This window comes from Heterocephalus glaber, unplaced genomic scaffold (assembly GCF_053883595.1).
Source record: "Heterocephalus glaber isolate CG9 unplaced genomic scaffold, H.glaber_assembly_v1.0 deba00001543, whole genome shotgun sequence".
Taxonomy (NCBI): Eukaryota; Metazoa; Chordata; class Mammalia; order Rodentia; family Bathyergidae; genus Heterocephalus; species Heterocephalus glaber.
Genome location: NW_028258336.1, coordinates 7,067,691 through 7,084,839, shown reverse-complemented (window position 1 = coordinate 7,084,839; position 17,149 = coordinate 7,067,691). Strand labels below are relative to the sequence as shown.

Here is a 17,149-nt window from a genome sequence, read left to right as displayed (position 1 = left end):
GGAAGGAAGTGGGAGGGGTAGGGGAAAGGAAAGAAGGGAATGGAATATGAGAAAATGGAAAAATGGTAACAAAATCTTTGTAAATAGGGAGGGATGGAGGGGGTGAAGGGAGGGCTGAGCAAGGGTGAAAAATAAGGACCAAGAGAGATTATGTAAAGGTGCAAATTTCCAATGATGAATGTCATTATATTGTGTATCTAAAATGTACCAATGATTAGAATGAATAATTGATAATGCAAAATAGGAAGAAAAGGCCCACAGGGGTAGGGGTAGTGGGAGGGGCAGTGGAAAGGAAAGAAGGGAAAGGAAAAATGCTGAGAAATGGAAAAAATGGAAATAAAGTCTTTGTAAATAGGGAAGGGTGGAGGGGGTGAAGGGAGGGCTAGGAATGGGGAAAAAATAAGAACCAAGATGCATCATGTAAAGGTACAAGTTCCCAATGAGAAATGTAAATGTGTTGTATACCTAAAATGTACCAATAAAAGAATTTAAGAAAAAAAGAAAGTGTGTCAGAAGTTTCAGTAATTGTATGTGATATTGCCGAGCATCATAAACTAATATTAATTGAAGCCATGATTATGTTTATCTTTTTTTTTCTTCAGTGAAAACCAATTGACTTATATTTCTCTAAAGTGGAATAGTGGTTTTCAGTGTGTGCTGTCGATCAGCATTTTTGTTTATTTTTATTTTTTGAGACAAGGTCCCACTATGTAGTTCAGGTTGGCCTTGAATTCTCTATGTAGCCCAGAATGGCCTTGAACTCATGGCAGTCCTCCTGCCTCATTTCTGGGATTATAGGCATCTTCTGTCACACCCAGCTCAATAAGAATTTTGTGAACTTTTGGTTTTCTCCTGAGTCTTAAGCCTGAGAAATTATATATCAACCTTTAGTCAGTTATATATAATGCCTTACTGTAACATTTAAGGTACATTGACTATTTGGAAAGAGGGTAAGATTTTAACAAATTAAGGACAGTTTTTCAAATATAAAAATTTTAAAATAACATAAATCTTATGCTAAAGAGAAAATATGATAGTAGTAACATTCAGCTCTCAGGAGGCAGGCCCATTTGACACTGAGTCTTAAGCTGACCTTTTTCTAATAGTGTAGTTTTGGGTTAATTACTTTTTCTGATACTCAGTTTTGTTTTTGGTAATTTGGAGATGAAATAATTGTACCTACCTCATTGGATGTTATGATGATTAAGGGAGATAATGATTTTTCTAATGAGCTTGGCAAATAAAGTGCTCTGTGAATTACAATTTAATGGTTATTTTAATTTGAGTTTTTGTTATACTGTGTAACAGTTAAATTAGGATTAGTCAGCTGTCTAAATTTTGTACAACTGATTCTCTTGATGAGCTTGCTAAAATTGATGGCCTTTGAAATTTTCTAATTTTTTTGAGAGCACTGATTGATAGAGTGATTTTATTTGAAAAATAGAATAAAATTTCCTCTGCCTTGTAGTTACTGTATGGGACCATTGGACCCTTTTATAAATGTAGGCTCTATATGGGATTTTAGTGATCTCAATGTTTTCCTACATTACAAATTTTTGCTCTTTCATCATTCTAGAAATTATTATATTGTTAATCTTCATTATCTGTCAGTTATTCTCAGCTATATAAAGACAAATGATATGAAAATGGGAGAATGGTGGAATTGCAAAAGCTTGATGCAATAGTAAAATTAATTGTTGACCTGCACTTTGCTTCTTGTGTTGACCATTGTATTGTAGTTTTCAAGAAGATATAACAGAAGACTAGAAACACTGTCCTTTTTTATTTAACATAATTGAGAATTCGAGAATTTTCATTTCTAGCCTGAAATGGCAAAGAATAGAAAGAAAATTGACAGAGGAAGATATTTCCTAACTTTTAGATGTATCAGAGGATGCATCTCTTGAAACTAATAGTAGCAGCCTAGACTAATGATGATGGTAACTGATTGTCTAAGTATAATCTTAGACACTTAAGTCTTCAGATGATGAAATCCTACTTCAGTTTCTCAAACTGAAGAATTGGTGAATTAACAATATATTTCTCAGGACAAAGAGGAGATATGGCATTCTAGAGTTAATCATCTATAGTTAGTCTTCGTCATCCAGGACTTTGTGGTAAAACCTACACCATCCCATTTGCTAACAGGCATGTGACATTTTATGATGTTTATACACCCAAATTTATGGATACAAAGATATCTGCTGTTTACATTATTATTAATTTTCTTCATTATTGATTTATATTTACTTAAATAATTTACATTTACTTAAATTATTTATAATATGTCTTTAAAAATATATAATAAAAAATAATGGTCCATTTGACCAGCTGGTACTTGGCAGTGCTTGTCTTTTATGTTATCTAAGGACTAATCTCTTAACCACTTAACAGTTACCCGAATGCTTTTGTTTATGTACTGACCATCCCAAGCTTCACTCCTTCATTTCAAACAGTTAATTCTTGTTTGCAGGAGATACACTTATACGCTTTTTTTTTTTTTTTTTTTTGGTACCCGGGAACAAACTCTGGTCCTTGAGCTTGAGTGGCAGGCGCCGAAACCACTGAGTTAAATCTCCGGCCCTCACCTGTTTGTGTTATATTGCCTATTTCTTGCATATTTTTAAAATTTAGAGTGTCGTATTCACCTTTGATGTTGTGGTTATTTTCTTTTACTATTTTGTGTTTATTCTATGAAAAATAACCTATAATTTAGTACTATAATCTATAAAAACTCTTATAAGTGTACTAGATATAATTTTTATACTTCTCCAGAACTCAGTGATATTCTTTTACAATACCAAATGGACATGTTTGGAACACTGAGACAGAATAGGAAGGAAGTGCCAAAAGATCTGCAAAAGAAAAAAACTGAAAAAGGGAGAAATGTTAGCATATCAGAGTGGGAAGTCTGTGTTATGAAATGGAATGACAAAAATGACATCTTATTGTCAACTCTTCATACAGAAACGATAGAACTTGAAAGAAGAAATGAAACTAAAAAATTCCAGTAGTGGTCAGTGATTCTAGTAATTCTATAAGTGGGGTTGACAGAGTTGCCCAACATCTAACAAGTTATCCTATAATCAAAAAGCAAGAAAAAAATATTATAAAATATTTATGCACCTTCTGGACCAAACAGTATGGAACTCATTTGTATTTTATTCAAAACAAGGGGTTAAATTAATTAATAATTTAGATTAGGTCTAATAGTGTAAATAATTGAAAAATATGGGATAGCAAAACACCAACCAGGACGTCCATCATTGATGTCTTCACCATTACATTTAGTGGATAGTTTATTGAAATTATATCACTGTTAGAAAAAAGGAAAGACTAACACAACAGTGCAAAGTGTGTTGGTCCAAGAAAGACAATAATGCAAAAAGAATTCGGAAGGAGAGTAGATACTACTCTCCACATTATGACATTGCATTGTGTATTAAATGGTTTAAGATATACCATACACAGAAAAATTATTGAATAAATTCGATAAAATTGTCATTTTTATATTTTCTGTTCTTATAAAAATTAACAAAAAATATGCAAGCTCGGTCATCCTGTATTTTAATAATTGGACTGTTAAGAGGTGGTTAATAGTTGAAGTTGAAGAACTTTTGGTTTACATGATTGGTACCATTCATTTATTGAGTACTTATTTACAAATGCTATTTGTGAATTCTGTGATAGAGCAGTAAACAAAGTAAACTTCTGGGTCTCAAGGGGCCAAATAATAGGCAAAAATGTCAATGGATACTGTAAGGTCTGTGAAGAAAAATTAATCATATCAAGGAGCAAAGATCATATAGTGAAAAAAATGCTTAATGAAAAATCAGAAATTTTGAAAGATTTATGTTAGTGAAATGAGATATTGCAGACATGAATTGCTGCAGTTATTTTCTTATAGATTTGTTTATAATAATGAATTTCTTTTATTACCTAATTTTAGTTTATTATTCTTCAGCCGTTAAAATTATGGACTAGATAGGTTTTAGTTTTCCTGAAAAAAAAATAAGGTAAATGCTTAGAGTAAATTGACACACTTTAACATGTATTCTTTTCTAGGGTTTTTTACATGGAATATTTGAACGTCTAAAACAGTTTCTGGAATGTAGTAAGTACTTCCATTGCAGTAGTTTTTAACTGTAGAATTCTTATTCATTATAACTTAACTTTTTTCATTAAGCTAAGATTAATGAAGGATTGATAAGTGTTCATGAATTAATCTTTACTCATTAATAACTTCCATATACAAATCTGAAGAAATAGGTGACCTATTTGTTGAAACAGTCTGAATGAGCTCTTCTATCTTGTTATCCTTTATGTGACTAAAATTATTATATTGTGTCTTGGTAACTTTTTGAAATTAGATTGGAAGCTTAGGATTGTGTTTATGTACATGTCTTATCCTGAGTAGAGAGAAAACCATTTATAAAATCCTATTTTGTGTCCATTCCTTCTTCTAATTTCTACTGCTACTGCCCTTTTTCAGATGGATATCCATAATGGTCATACATTTAACAGATATTAAGTATAAACTCTATACCAAATGCTGTTTAGATTTATTGTAGACCCCATTTCTTTTAGGATATTTTATGTATCACTATGATATACATTTTTTTGAATGATACCTTCATTTTATAAATCTTATTCATTAACCCCTTCTTTCTTAGCTTTAGGAATCTTTGTAATCCTCTGCCCTAGACAGAATTTATCATTTGTGTTTTAGTTTACTGGTGATCCGTGGGTTATTCTCTTCTCTTCCATGTGATTGTAAACATATTTGCTCAGGTTGCACACATACACTCATATACTGTGTAATGTGTGTATGTGTGTGGGTGTGGGTATGTGTCTGTCCATGTATTTGGTGACTGTCTACTCTGAGAAAGTATCTCAGCCTGCTTACTTTTAGGGGTGTTGATTGCTTTATGTCGATCATTTATAATTTAGTAAAATCATTTTTAATTTAGTAAAAACATTGTTGATAGTGTTGCCTGTCACTCCTTTGGGTAGTGCATGCAAAGATGAATAAGATAGCTCATATAGTTTATAGTCAGTTGGGAAAAAAAGTAATTGTTTTCTGGATATTGCCATGGTGGGTAGCAGAAGGAAGAAGACAGTACAATGAGATAAGTGACAAAATAATATGAAGAGTATGATGAGAGAACAAAGTTGATGGACCAATGGACATTAATCTGAATGTACAAAATTACGCTAGAGGAGCTATCAGTAGAAACGTGACAGAAGATATAGGAAGAATAATAATGAGCATGATACTGTGAGTGATTTATCTTGCTTGAGAAATACTTCACTATGACTGAATTAGTCTTTTAGCAATAAGTCATAAATTATATTTTCAAATTGTTATCTTTTTATTTTAAATAGGTTCAGTTTGTATTTTAGGATTAATTTGGTATAGCATGGCACTCCTGATTACTATGTCTGTTATTAAATGCAAATATAACTGACAATATTGGTTTTGTAAAAGTTTTAGTATCTGAATTTTTAGACTACTGTAAGCTTGTACTAATATTTGTAATGTACTTTTACCAGGTAGAAATATAGGTACAGATAATGTATGTAGAGACAGACTGGAAAAAACCATCATTCTTTTTACTAAAGTGGTAAGTTTTCTTTTCACCTTAAGTATGTTTTCTTAAATATGACGCACAAAGGCTATACTTTCAGGGATAATTTCAATAGTTGGTTAAATAAAACACACACAGAAAATATTTTTTTGGAAAGGAAAATATTTTGGTAGCCATAGATTTTTATTTTAGTATAAGGAACTTGTTTTCGGACTATAAGAAAGAAAGGGCTGGGGATTTAGCTCCGTGCTGCCGCTGCTGGACTCACAAGCACAAGGTCCTAAGTTTGATCCCCAGTGCCAAAAAAAAAAAAAGTTAAAGTTAAAAAAATCATTTTTGTATTTTGAAACCTTAAGAGTGCATGTAATAATTAAATTTATAGACCACATATCATAGTGTGTAAGTCATCTTGATGTAAAAGAATCAATTCTAATAAATATTAGAGAAGTTTATTCCTCTAAAGCTCATTATTTTGAGACCCATTAGAGAAAGCAGAGGTAAGAAAGCAGTTCAGCTGAATAGGTCAAATATAACAGACACTGTAATATCAGAAAGTTAGCATATTCAAAATGACTATTAGACAGTCATCATCAATATCACATATGTTTTGAGTAGAACCATATGGGTCCCCTGTGCTAGGCAATGTGAATAAATTTTGGATAAAGTTTTTAAAATAACTTGTGACATTTTGGGTGTGGAGAATTGAGCTATATGCAGAAAATTGAATTATAACAATTAGGAAGACTTGGCTGGTTTAGGAAGTACTTGAAGTAAAATAGTTATTTAAAGACAGATAGGAATATCTAAGTTCTTTTTTCCTCCTTGTTTATTGAAGGTTCAGTATTAGGGTTGAAATTTTTTATTCCTTGGAGCAGAAAGAAATGAGCTGCTTTTATTTTGGTTTTTAGGTAGCATTTACCTTTAGTTTCAGTTGTCTTCATTTCTTATATTCCAAATAGGCTGTATAGCAAAAGCCCACTTACTTTTCCAAGACCCAATATAAAGTTGACTTAGATCCTGTAAGTTAACATAGAGCCAATTAGAGTAGGATAACAAAGTTACTCAGTGGAGTTGGACAGTGTATACCAGTAACATTTGCCTGCATCTTTGCCAGCAGCGCTTCCTGCTTAGTATGTCATTATATAAGTAAGATTTAGAAAGTGTTAGGTGGTCTGATTTAGAAAATGCATTGATTGACAGCCAGCTGCATTTTCTAGTTTGTTTGGTTTTTAAGGTAGTGATATGGGTAGATGGTATCTTTATTCTTTTTAGAACAAGTTGACAATTTCACTTATAAAATTTATATTTATGATCTCTGAGTCTTACTAAAACATATTGAATTGGAGTACTTCAATAATGCCTCCAAATAGAATCTATTAACTTGCAGCTTCAGCAAATATTGCCATACAATCATGGTCAGTCCTGTTTGATCTGTGCTCCCCCAACTCCTTGGTGGTTATTTATTTATTTATTTTTTGGTACTGGGGATTGAACTTGGGACCTTGCACTTGCAAGGCAGGTGTCAGAACCACTGAGCTAAATCCCTGGCCTCCCTGCTGGTTATTTTAAAGCAAGTCCCAGGTATTATGTATTATTATCTGTAAATAAATATCTCTAAATGATAGTTCTTAAAAAATGATCCTCATCATGGTTATCACACATTTAAATGTAGTAATGACCTCTTGATGTCATTTAAGTATCTAGTTAATTTTCAGATTTTTCTGGTTGTCTTATACATTTTTTATGGTGACCTGTTTGAATCAGGACTCAAAAGGGTCAGTTACCTTTCCATGGTGGTTTTGTTTTTTTTTGTTTTTGATCCTTGCCCTTTATTTTTTGAGGTAACAGGTCACTTCTTATATGTAGTATTTTCTGTGTTTTGAATTTGACTGCGTATATCCCTATGGGCATATTCCTTTGTTTCCATACCCCTATCGTATATTTCGTCTAAATTTGTAGTTAGATCTACAGAGTAGTGGTGAACCTATAGCATGTGTGCCACAACTGGCTGTTTGTTATCATTGAAAGCTCTAAAAGGTTCACCACCACTGATGTAGAATTTTGAACATACTTGGGTGGTTTTTTTACTTTGTTGTTTTTGGGTAGAGATGACAAGAATACTTTGTAGGTGGTGCTGTGTGTTCATTTTGCATCATAGCAGGAGGCACACAATATTTGATAATCTTTATTCATGGCCAAGATTGATGAATGGGCTGTCATAGTTCTTCAGCAGCCTTTCCTCTAGATGCATATTTGATTGGGGTTACAAAATGATGGCATTCTGTTACTCCTTCTGCATTTATTAGCTGGACTTCTATAAAGAAATCTCCCTCATCAGAACTGTTTGGTACATTGAAATACATCTCATGCAGGGAAAGCAGGATTTAAAAAAATTCTTTCCTTTTATCTGTTATTTTTTAAAAGCCTATATTTTATATATTTATTGCTTTTCATATTGTATTTATCCATTTTTGTCAAATTAAGTATGAAGTGAGTCTGTTTTGGCCAGTGTACTAGAAATAATAGAAAAATTCTTATTCTTATATGATATGCTCTAAGAAGGGTTAACATACATGTAAAGCTACATATCTCCCCACTAAGGTTCAAAACTTACTAAAATATTTATTAGTATGATTATAATTGGAGTGATTATATTTCAATATGAATTCGGAGAAAATACATTTTAGTTTTTTTTCTTTACAGCTTTTGGACTTCTTGGATCAGCATCCCTTTTCATTTACACCTCTAATTCAGAGATCACTGGAATTTTCTGTAAGCTATGTGTTTACTGAAGTTGGTGAAGGCGTTACATTTGAACGATTCATTGTCCAATGCATGAATCTTATTAAGATGATTGTCAAAAATTATGCTTATAAGCCATCCAAAAATTTTGAAGGTAATACTCTATTGCTAGATTTTTTTGTTTTCATTTATTTTAATGAAATATGAAGTAATTGCTATTTTGATATAAAATTTTCTTGAAATTCATCTATTTTAGTGTGAAAAATAAGCTACTGAGACATGAAGTAGAGAAAAAGATTATAGCCTTTAATATGTGACCAACAGCTTTTTTCCTTTTTTTTTTTTTTTTTTTTGGTACCAGGGATCAAAGTGTCAGGACCTTGCTCTTGTCAGGCAGGTGCAGCACCACTGAGCTAAATCCCCAGCCCCACTGTAAGCTTTTTAAAAAACCACACAGTGCATGTAGTAAACTGTCTTTTATAGCACAATAGAAGATCCATTGAAGTTTAAGGACTGGGAATTATATATAATAATAATCACTGCAGTTCATGTTTAGCTTGTATTCATTTGAACAATTAAAAGTTTTCTTTAACTTTATAGAAAGTAAGTTTGCTTGAAGACAGGTTAGATTGTTATGTTATTTAGATTCATTCAAATTCATGTCTGCCAAAGTCAATGAGGAAGTTTGTAGGTGAGGGAGTCAAACACCATGGTATGCTGTGATAATATAGCACAGTAATGTACAAGCTGTAGTGGTAAGTAGGTGTATTATAGTGTTTTCGAAATTTGTTCATAATAAAGATGAACATTTATATGTAAATAGGTATTTTTTTCCTCTGAGGGTTTATTTTTAAAATTTAAATTGTGTAATCTAACTTAGGTGGAATCTTCAGCTATGTAATTAACTTGGAAATTTAATTTTTCTAGATAGCAGCCCTGAAACTCTTGAAGCCCATAAGATCAAGATGGCATTCTTTACATATCCCACTTTGACGGAGATATGTAGAAGATTAGTTTCTCATTATTTCTTACTAACTGAAGAAGAACTGACAATGTGGGAAGAAGATCCAGAAGGCTTTAGTAAGAATTAATTTTTCTGTTTTAGTATGGCTTGCCTCCTTCCATAAACACTTATCAATTTGAATGATAGGTAGAATGATAATGTATTTTAATATAGCACTTTTGATCTGGGAATTCTGGTTTTTAAAATTAACTTAGCCTCACTTTGTACTCATCAAAACAAAAGTGAGAAGCACAAAATAAATGATATATTCAACTGTGATGCAAAATTTTGTCCAGAAAATAGACCTTTTAATTTATTTGATTATCGTGTAAATAAGTTATATTTAAAAAATGTAGTGAATGTTTAAAAGTCCCAAAAATGAGTAAGTAAAAAGTAAATGTAAATACACATAAGAATTTTATGGGATGTATGTATTTTAACTTGAGAAATATGATTACTGTATTGAAATGATTCTAAGGATTATAGTAATATTGTATCAGGTGATATTAGATACTCTGGAAATGACAGGTATTTTGAGCTTTCCTCCATAAAGAATTTTTTTTCCATTTAGTTTATTTGTCTCCATAAAGAATTTTTAATGAAAGCAAGAATGCTTATGGACTTAATAAGCACTTGCTAAGTGATTGTATGATACATAGATATAATCTGAAACTTATAGTAAGGAAATCTCTGTAGGCTTGTGTTTTTAAGAATTTGCATTTAGTATTACATTTAAAACCATTTATAGAAATGTTACAGATATGTTGTTTAAATTTTTGTTTTCCAAAGTGAGATTTTGGAAATATTAGTATTGTATATCTGGAGAGCATCATTTGTCATATTTATAATTGCAGCAGTGGAAGAAACAGGAGGAGATTCTTGGAAATATAGTTTGAGAGTAAGTATTAATTGAAAAAAATTGATATGGGAAAACTAGGTTTTTTTGAAATTCTTAATGGCACTCTATTGAAGATTCCAAGCATTAAATAAAACAGGCAATTTGTTTATAATTTCAAGGAACTAAACTTGAAAGGAAAATACTTTATTTATATATATATATATATATATATATTTTTTTTTTTTTTTAATTTTTTTTTTTTTGAGACAGGGTCTCACTTTGTAGTTCAGGCTGGCCCTGAACTTACTATGAAGCCAGGCTGATCTTGAGCTCTTGGTGATCTTCCTGCCTCAGCCTCCCAAGACTTCATTAAACATTTTGAATTTTTAATCTGAATTTGTTTTCTTTTTCTTGACGTGTTTGCAAACTTAAGTTTTTCTTCATTTTATAGCCAGGTTGCTTGAGAAATAATGGCCATTGCACAAATGGAAAATGTTTGGAAATGAATGCTGCCATTTTTTGGTTAGAATGATCTTTCTTCTTCCCGTTCTTTAATAAAGCTTCTTCTTTTTTTTTTTTTTTTGATACCGGGATAGAACTTGGGACCTTGTGCTTGCGAGGCAGGCGCTGGAACCACTGAGCTAAATCACCAGCCCAATAAAGCTTCCTTTTGATACATTATTTTGCTTACCACCTAGTGTAATTCTCAGACTAGCCCATTGCTTTTAGTTTATGCTTTAGGAATGTATTTACTGATACGGTAAATGTTTTGCCTTTAGGAAGCTTTATCAGATGTGTTCATCAAATGGTTCTTTTTGTTAAATCTTGTTTTTACATAATTTATATAACTTAATAGTTTTCTAAAATGTACATTAATGTTTTTAGATTCCTAAGCTTATAGTTGTAAAGCAGAGAAATCATCGGAGCTTTAAAACTTCAAAAAAATTTATTACTTTAATTTTTAAAACTTTCTTTTAAGGTCAAACATAGTAGAAAGTATATAAGCCCTTCATGAAAGCTTATTTTATCAGTAGTCAATGCATAGTCTTAGTTTCAAATCTGCCCTCCAACTTTTTTGAATGAAATATCTGAGATGATGTATCATTTCAGTGTACATATGCAAGATTTCTTTTTAAACAGTATTTAATTATAATGCCTTTACATTATAGATCATCTAGTGAGTCAGTACAGTACTTAAGAATCAAAATCAGTCTTTTTTTAGTGTAGTTTATCATTGATTTCTGCTGCTGTTTGTGTTTGCTGAAAGTAATACCACTTTATATGGTGAATTGAATTTATGATTTGTTGTGGTGGCTTATTGTATCATTGCTAAAAATACATAATTTTTACCATTAAACTGCAGAAGCCATTTATAGTATTGAGCTATAAATGAAAGTGACTATAGAATACTTGTTTTAAAAGTATGATTAGAAATTACTTTTGAATGCATAATGCCAAGCAATTGAAATAATGAAATGTTTTGTTTGTTATGAATTAAATTATAACTAGATTTGTGTTTTCCATTGTGTTATAAAAATAGTAATCTTTCTTTAAATTGAAAGTTGGAAATATTTATAGAACTTTAGGATTTTAAGAACGTGCATTCTTTGCTTTACTGTAAACTTAGTACACTGTTTTTATTAGAAGTTTATCCTTTTTCCCCCCCAGCCTTGCACTGAAGTACTATTTATAGATATATTCCATGAATATAATCAAACTCTTACTCCTGTACTTCTAGAAATGATGCAAACTCTTCAAGGTAAGGTATATTTTGTGACATTTTTATTCATCCATTTAATTAATGTTCAAATAGTGTGAGTGCCTAGTATGTACAATGTGCTCCTTCCGAGATCATATAATATATGTGAGTTTGAGAAAGAATGAGGAAAGAAACTTTATTTATGACAGTGTGGATGGAATTGGAGAATATTTTACTAAATGAAATCAGGCATGAAAAGACATATCACATGTTTTCACTTACATGTGAAATCTACAACAAATTCATTAGAAGCGAAAAGTGGAATGATGGTTACAGAAGCTGGAGGATGGGGAAATAATGGTCAAAAGGTGCAGATTGATAGGAATTTTTAGAAATTTTATTGAACACTGACAAGTACAGTTAATAGTATTATACATGTCAGCATTGCTGAGAAAGTTAATTTTAGATGTTCTCATAAAAACTATTAAGCATTTGAAGTGATGGACACATTAGCTTGATTTAGTTATTTCACATTGTATTTATAAATCAGAATTACTTTGTACTCCATAAATATATATAATTACTATCAGTTGATAATGAAAAACTTAAAAAATTAAATTATTTTACATAGACAAGTACTACATGATATCATTCAACTGTAATGTAAAAAAGTTGATCTTGCAGAAGTTAATAGAGCAGTGGTTTCAAGGGGGAGATGGATGGGGAAAGGTTGATGAGTGGGTACTAAGTGACAGTTAAATAGAAGGAAGAGGTTCTCATGTGCTATTGCACAGTATTTTTGCAGTAATATACTATAAATTTTAAAAAGAAGAAAAGATTTTGAATATTTTTACATTAAGAAATGATAAATGTTTGAGATAGCTATTTTTAACCTGATTTAAACATTACACCTTATATACATACATCAGAACATCACATTACCCTCTTACAGATATAATTTTTATGTTTTTATGTCTCTTAAAAGTAAACTTAAAATTTAAAAATTTAGTTTTATTTTTTACTGATACTTGGTTTTCTTTCTTTTCTTTTCTCTCTTTCTTTTCCTTCCTTCCTTCCTTCCTTCCTTCCTTCCTTCCTTCCTTCCTTCCTTTCTGTCTGTCTTTCTTTCTTTTTCTTTCTTTCTTTCAGGGCCCACCAATGTGGAAGATATGAATGCACTGTTAATCAAAGATGCTGGTATGTTAAATTTAAGTGATTTAGAAACATTTATTTTTCAATAAATGCAGGGTCTGTTTTTTAGTAGTTTGTGTGTGTGTGATAGTTGGAATACAAAAGTAGATAAATATAATATAGGAACTCTGGTGAGGCAGATAACCAAGTTATAGACAATTATGACTCTGTATGGGATGGTTAATGCTAAACTAGGTGGTAAAAACAAGGTAGTTTGGTGTACCTAGCGAAAGACTCCTAAAGAAGTATAGTATAATGTGAGAATAGAAGGACAAGCAGGAGTTAGCTGTACAAGAGATAGGTGTGGGAAGAGTGTTCCAAGAAGACTGAACTGTATGTAGAAAGATATGAAGGTAAAAGGAATGAGTACAAAGCAGAGTTTAAACTGTTAGTTTTTTGGCTTACCATAGAAGTTAAGGGATTGTGAGAGATGAAGTTGGAAAAACATAACCAGGGACCAGATCATTAAATACTGTCTCAATTTAGAAGCAGATGCTGCTTTATAATTTTTATAATTTGCATATCAGTGAATTTTAATTTTGTTTGAAAGTACCTAGGAATATTTCAGAAAAATAGGAAGTAAAATAGCTTAAAAGTTTCTCCAGTGTCTATTCTAATAATCTTTCTGGTTGGTTAATATATTGCATATTTTCCTTAATTAACATATTACATGGTTCAAAATGATTTTGGTTTTTTTTCTCCTGTCTCTCTTTCTCTGTGTCTCTGTCTCTGTTCACCCCTCCCTCTGTTCTTCCCTTTTCTTTTTCTCTTTTCTCTTTTTTCTCTCAGTGTGATACTGGGGATTGTGTGCTAGTCTCTTGTGTGCTAGCTCTACCACTGAGCTATATCGCCAGCCTCTAAATTTAGTTTCTTATATAAGGGCAAATGCTTGAAATTTTTTTTCCTTAAATTTCCTTCTCAGTGTATAATGCCGTTGGATTAGCTGCGTATGAGCTGTTTGATAGTGTTGATTTTGATCAGTGGTTTAAAAACCAACTTCTTCCAGAATTACAAGTCATTCACAATAGGCAAGTATAAAATTTCATGTTTATTTATTCTTGTTTAACTTTATTGATTTTGTAATGAAGACATTAAATTTATAGTTTTTAAAGAATCATTGTATGACTTAGCAGGTAATGTATAGTCTAGAAAAGAATGTAAGATTTGTGAATTTTATAACGAATATATACAGAGGAGTTCATTCTTTTGTTAGCTTATGTCAAACATGAGCTGTGACTTCTAGGAAACATTTTTATGGTTATGTAAGATAGTTTGCAGAAGAAAAAAAGTAAGATTTTATGCAAAGGTAAGGAAAAATGGAGGTCTATGTGTACCAGAAAGAAACAGCACAAAAGAAAGACTTTTGGCAGGTACAGGTCTGATGTCAGGAGTGGCTTAACGAAAGTAACATCCATGAAAGTTGCCTGTGTGGGATCACAGAGTATACTGCAAGTTTTTGGGGAGAGAGTAGATCAGGATGTAGAGAATTTTGGCAAAAACGTTTGAATACCCTTTAGGTTCTTACTAAAGTGCCCTCTTTAATAGTACAAATTCATGTGATATTTAGTAGAACTTTTGCCCCATTCTTATGTTTTGAATGTATTTCAACACTTGCTTATTTCAGTTTGAATATTGAATGAATATAATGGAATGAAAAGGAAAAGGTCTTTCATAGTTTTTATAAATTATTTCATAGTTTAAAATTAGAGATCATTTTATATTTCAAGAGGATTTCTTTTCCTTGGTATGAAAGGTACAGTTCTGTTGAGTTACTTCTGAGTGCCTGGTGCCTATTAGTCATAGATTAGTAATATTTATTGACTAAATTGTTAAATGAGTAAAGTCCACTTATATTTAGATCATTTTATAAACATTTAGGGCTCTAGAGAATTACGTATGAGAGAGGCTTTAAAAGTAATTTTGAAGTCTGGCTTGGTGGCAGCACCTGGAATTCTACATACTCTTCACACTGAGGTAGGAGGACAGTGAGTTTGAGGTTAGCTGGGGCAACATAGCATGTCCTTGTCCCCCCCCCCCCCCCAAAGAAATTTCAGTTCTTAAGTAGCTATCTCTGTAGGTAATCGATCATTTTTTCAGTACTTAGAATCTGCTATGTCCTGTGGATCCAGTGATGAATAAAATAAACAGATTCTATCTCAGAGAGCTGGTGAGAGAAAGTCTTTACTGGGGACACAAATGTGAAGTTTAATTGTCCCTAAACCCTGGAATCTGTAACCTTTACTATCTATTGTAGTATAGCTATTCCCCATTTGTGATTATTGAGCACTTGAAATGTGCAACTGAGGAAGTAACTTTTCAATTTTAGTCAATTTAAATTTTAAGCCGCGTGTGGTGGCACACACCTGTAGTCCCAGCACTCAGGAGGCTGAGGCAGGAGGATTGCCTTGAGTTCAAAGCCAGCCTGAACTACATAGTGAGACCCTGTCTCAAAAGAAAATTTTTTTAAACTTAAACTTTGAAAAATATGTATTGATAAAACATTGAAATGGTATTTCTAGTATGTTGAGATAAATAAAAAGTATTAAAATTTTGTTTCTTTTTACTTATTTTCATTTAGACACTAACAAATTTTAAATTACATATTTGACCTGCATTATATTTCTCTTAGCTGATCTAAAGCAGTGGTTCTCAAAATTTCTCAAATATATGAATCACATGGTAGGTAATCTTGTTAAATTAGGTTTCTGATTTAGTAAGTGTGAATCAGATTGTGCATTCTCTCACTCTCAGAATAATGGTACTGCTGGTTCAGGCACCACAATTCAAGGAACAAATAAATTCTAATTTAAAGTAGGCTTAGAAGTGACTGTGACGTTAGAATTTGACCTTTCTGTGCTTCATTCTCTTTATTTGAACAGAGTCAAATATGATAATCCCCAGGATCTCAGTCCTAAAATTGAGGGTTCCTTCACATTACTTTACATAAGTCTTGGTATTTCTCCTTCCCAGACTTTGATTAAACAGTTCCCACTCCTTGGATTGGCTTTTTTTTCTGTTCAAATCCTGTTTTAACTTAAAGGCCTTTTCCACTTCTGTCTCCATTAGCTCACTCTTCCTTTCTTCACATCCTAGTGTACCATTTGTGGTTTTTATTTCTTTTAGGTATGCTGTAAACTTTTGAATGCAGAAAATATTTACAGTACTTTTTTTTCAGTTTTGATGAGCAGTATACTTGATCTCTTTAAGATTGTGGTTTTCTAAAGTAACAGTATATTTTTTAACTTATTTCATTTACACCCAGAAATATTTATCATCTTGCCATTAAAATTTGTATTATACCGAGAAGATTGTGTATGGATTCTTGCCCCCCATCCCTTTTTTTTTGGTACTGGGGATCGAACTCAGGTCCTTGTGCTTGCGAGGCAGGCGGTGGAACCACTGAGCTAAATCCCCGGCCCTGTGTATGGATTTTTGGACACAAATATTTTGAGCTTTGTAATTTTTCTTTTTGCTTTAGACTTAGGAACATTCATTTTAGCCAAGAAAAAACAGACGTAAATGTATGTACACGTTATTGCAAATGTTTGACAAAATTTTAAGTATACTATTGTTTATGAATCTGAATCATATTCTGCAATCGGGCATCTCTTCAAAATCAATGTTTAGCTTAATTTATTTATGTGTATATATTATATAAGCCGAGGCATCTTTCACAGTATTGTGAAAATGATCTTTATGGGATTAACAGAACTGAAATAGGAAAATTGAGTATGGGAACTCCTTTATTATTACTTTTTAGGACCTCTTCATCGTTAGGGTATAGGGCATTAGCACTGTTTTAGTTACTTGAGGAATAGAAATGGACTTAGTTTTTATGTACATATCTGTGTTACTGCTCTTCAATGCAGAAGAATCAGGGTTATAGTATATGCCTAAGAATTTCATTTACTTACATCAGGACTATTGTTAGTATTTTGTACTGTGGTACATTAGAAATAACTTTTGGATTTTTATGTAAGTGCAGATTGTATTTATTACTACATTTTAGATTTAAGTGATGACATATGTTAAGTAGAATAGGCTTCTCAAAATATTTAACATTTTAATTTCATTATTTTTCTCTATCT

The 17,149-nt window shown here is 31.7% G+C and overlaps 1 protein-coding gene across 5 annotated transcripts in view; it reads left to right on the top strand.

Moving 5' to 3' along the window:
- Ipo11 (importin 11) overlaps nt 1-17,149 on the top strand; it is a 213,613-nt gene that overhangs the window by 69,364 nt on the left and 127,100 nt on the right. For all 5 annotated transcript variants that reach the window (XM_021242972.2, XM_087189573.1, XM_013078962.3 and 2 more), the window contains 8 exons: nt 4,066-4,114; nt 5,554-5,624; nt 8,292-8,484; nt 9,258-9,410; nt 10,188-10,231; nt 11,840-11,930; nt 13,020-13,067; nt 13,984-14,089. In XM_021242972.2, the coding sequence (XP_021098631.2) occupies nt 4,066-4,114; nt 5,554-5,624; nt 8,292-8,484; nt 9,258-9,410; nt 10,188-10,231; nt 11,840-11,930; nt 13,020-13,067; nt 13,984-14,089 (755 nt within the window). The remainder of the gene's footprint in view (nt 1-4,065; nt 4,115-5,553; nt 5,625-8,291; nt 8,485-9,257; nt 9,411-10,187; nt 10,232-11,839; nt 11,931-13,019; nt 13,068-13,983; nt 14,090-17,149) is intronic.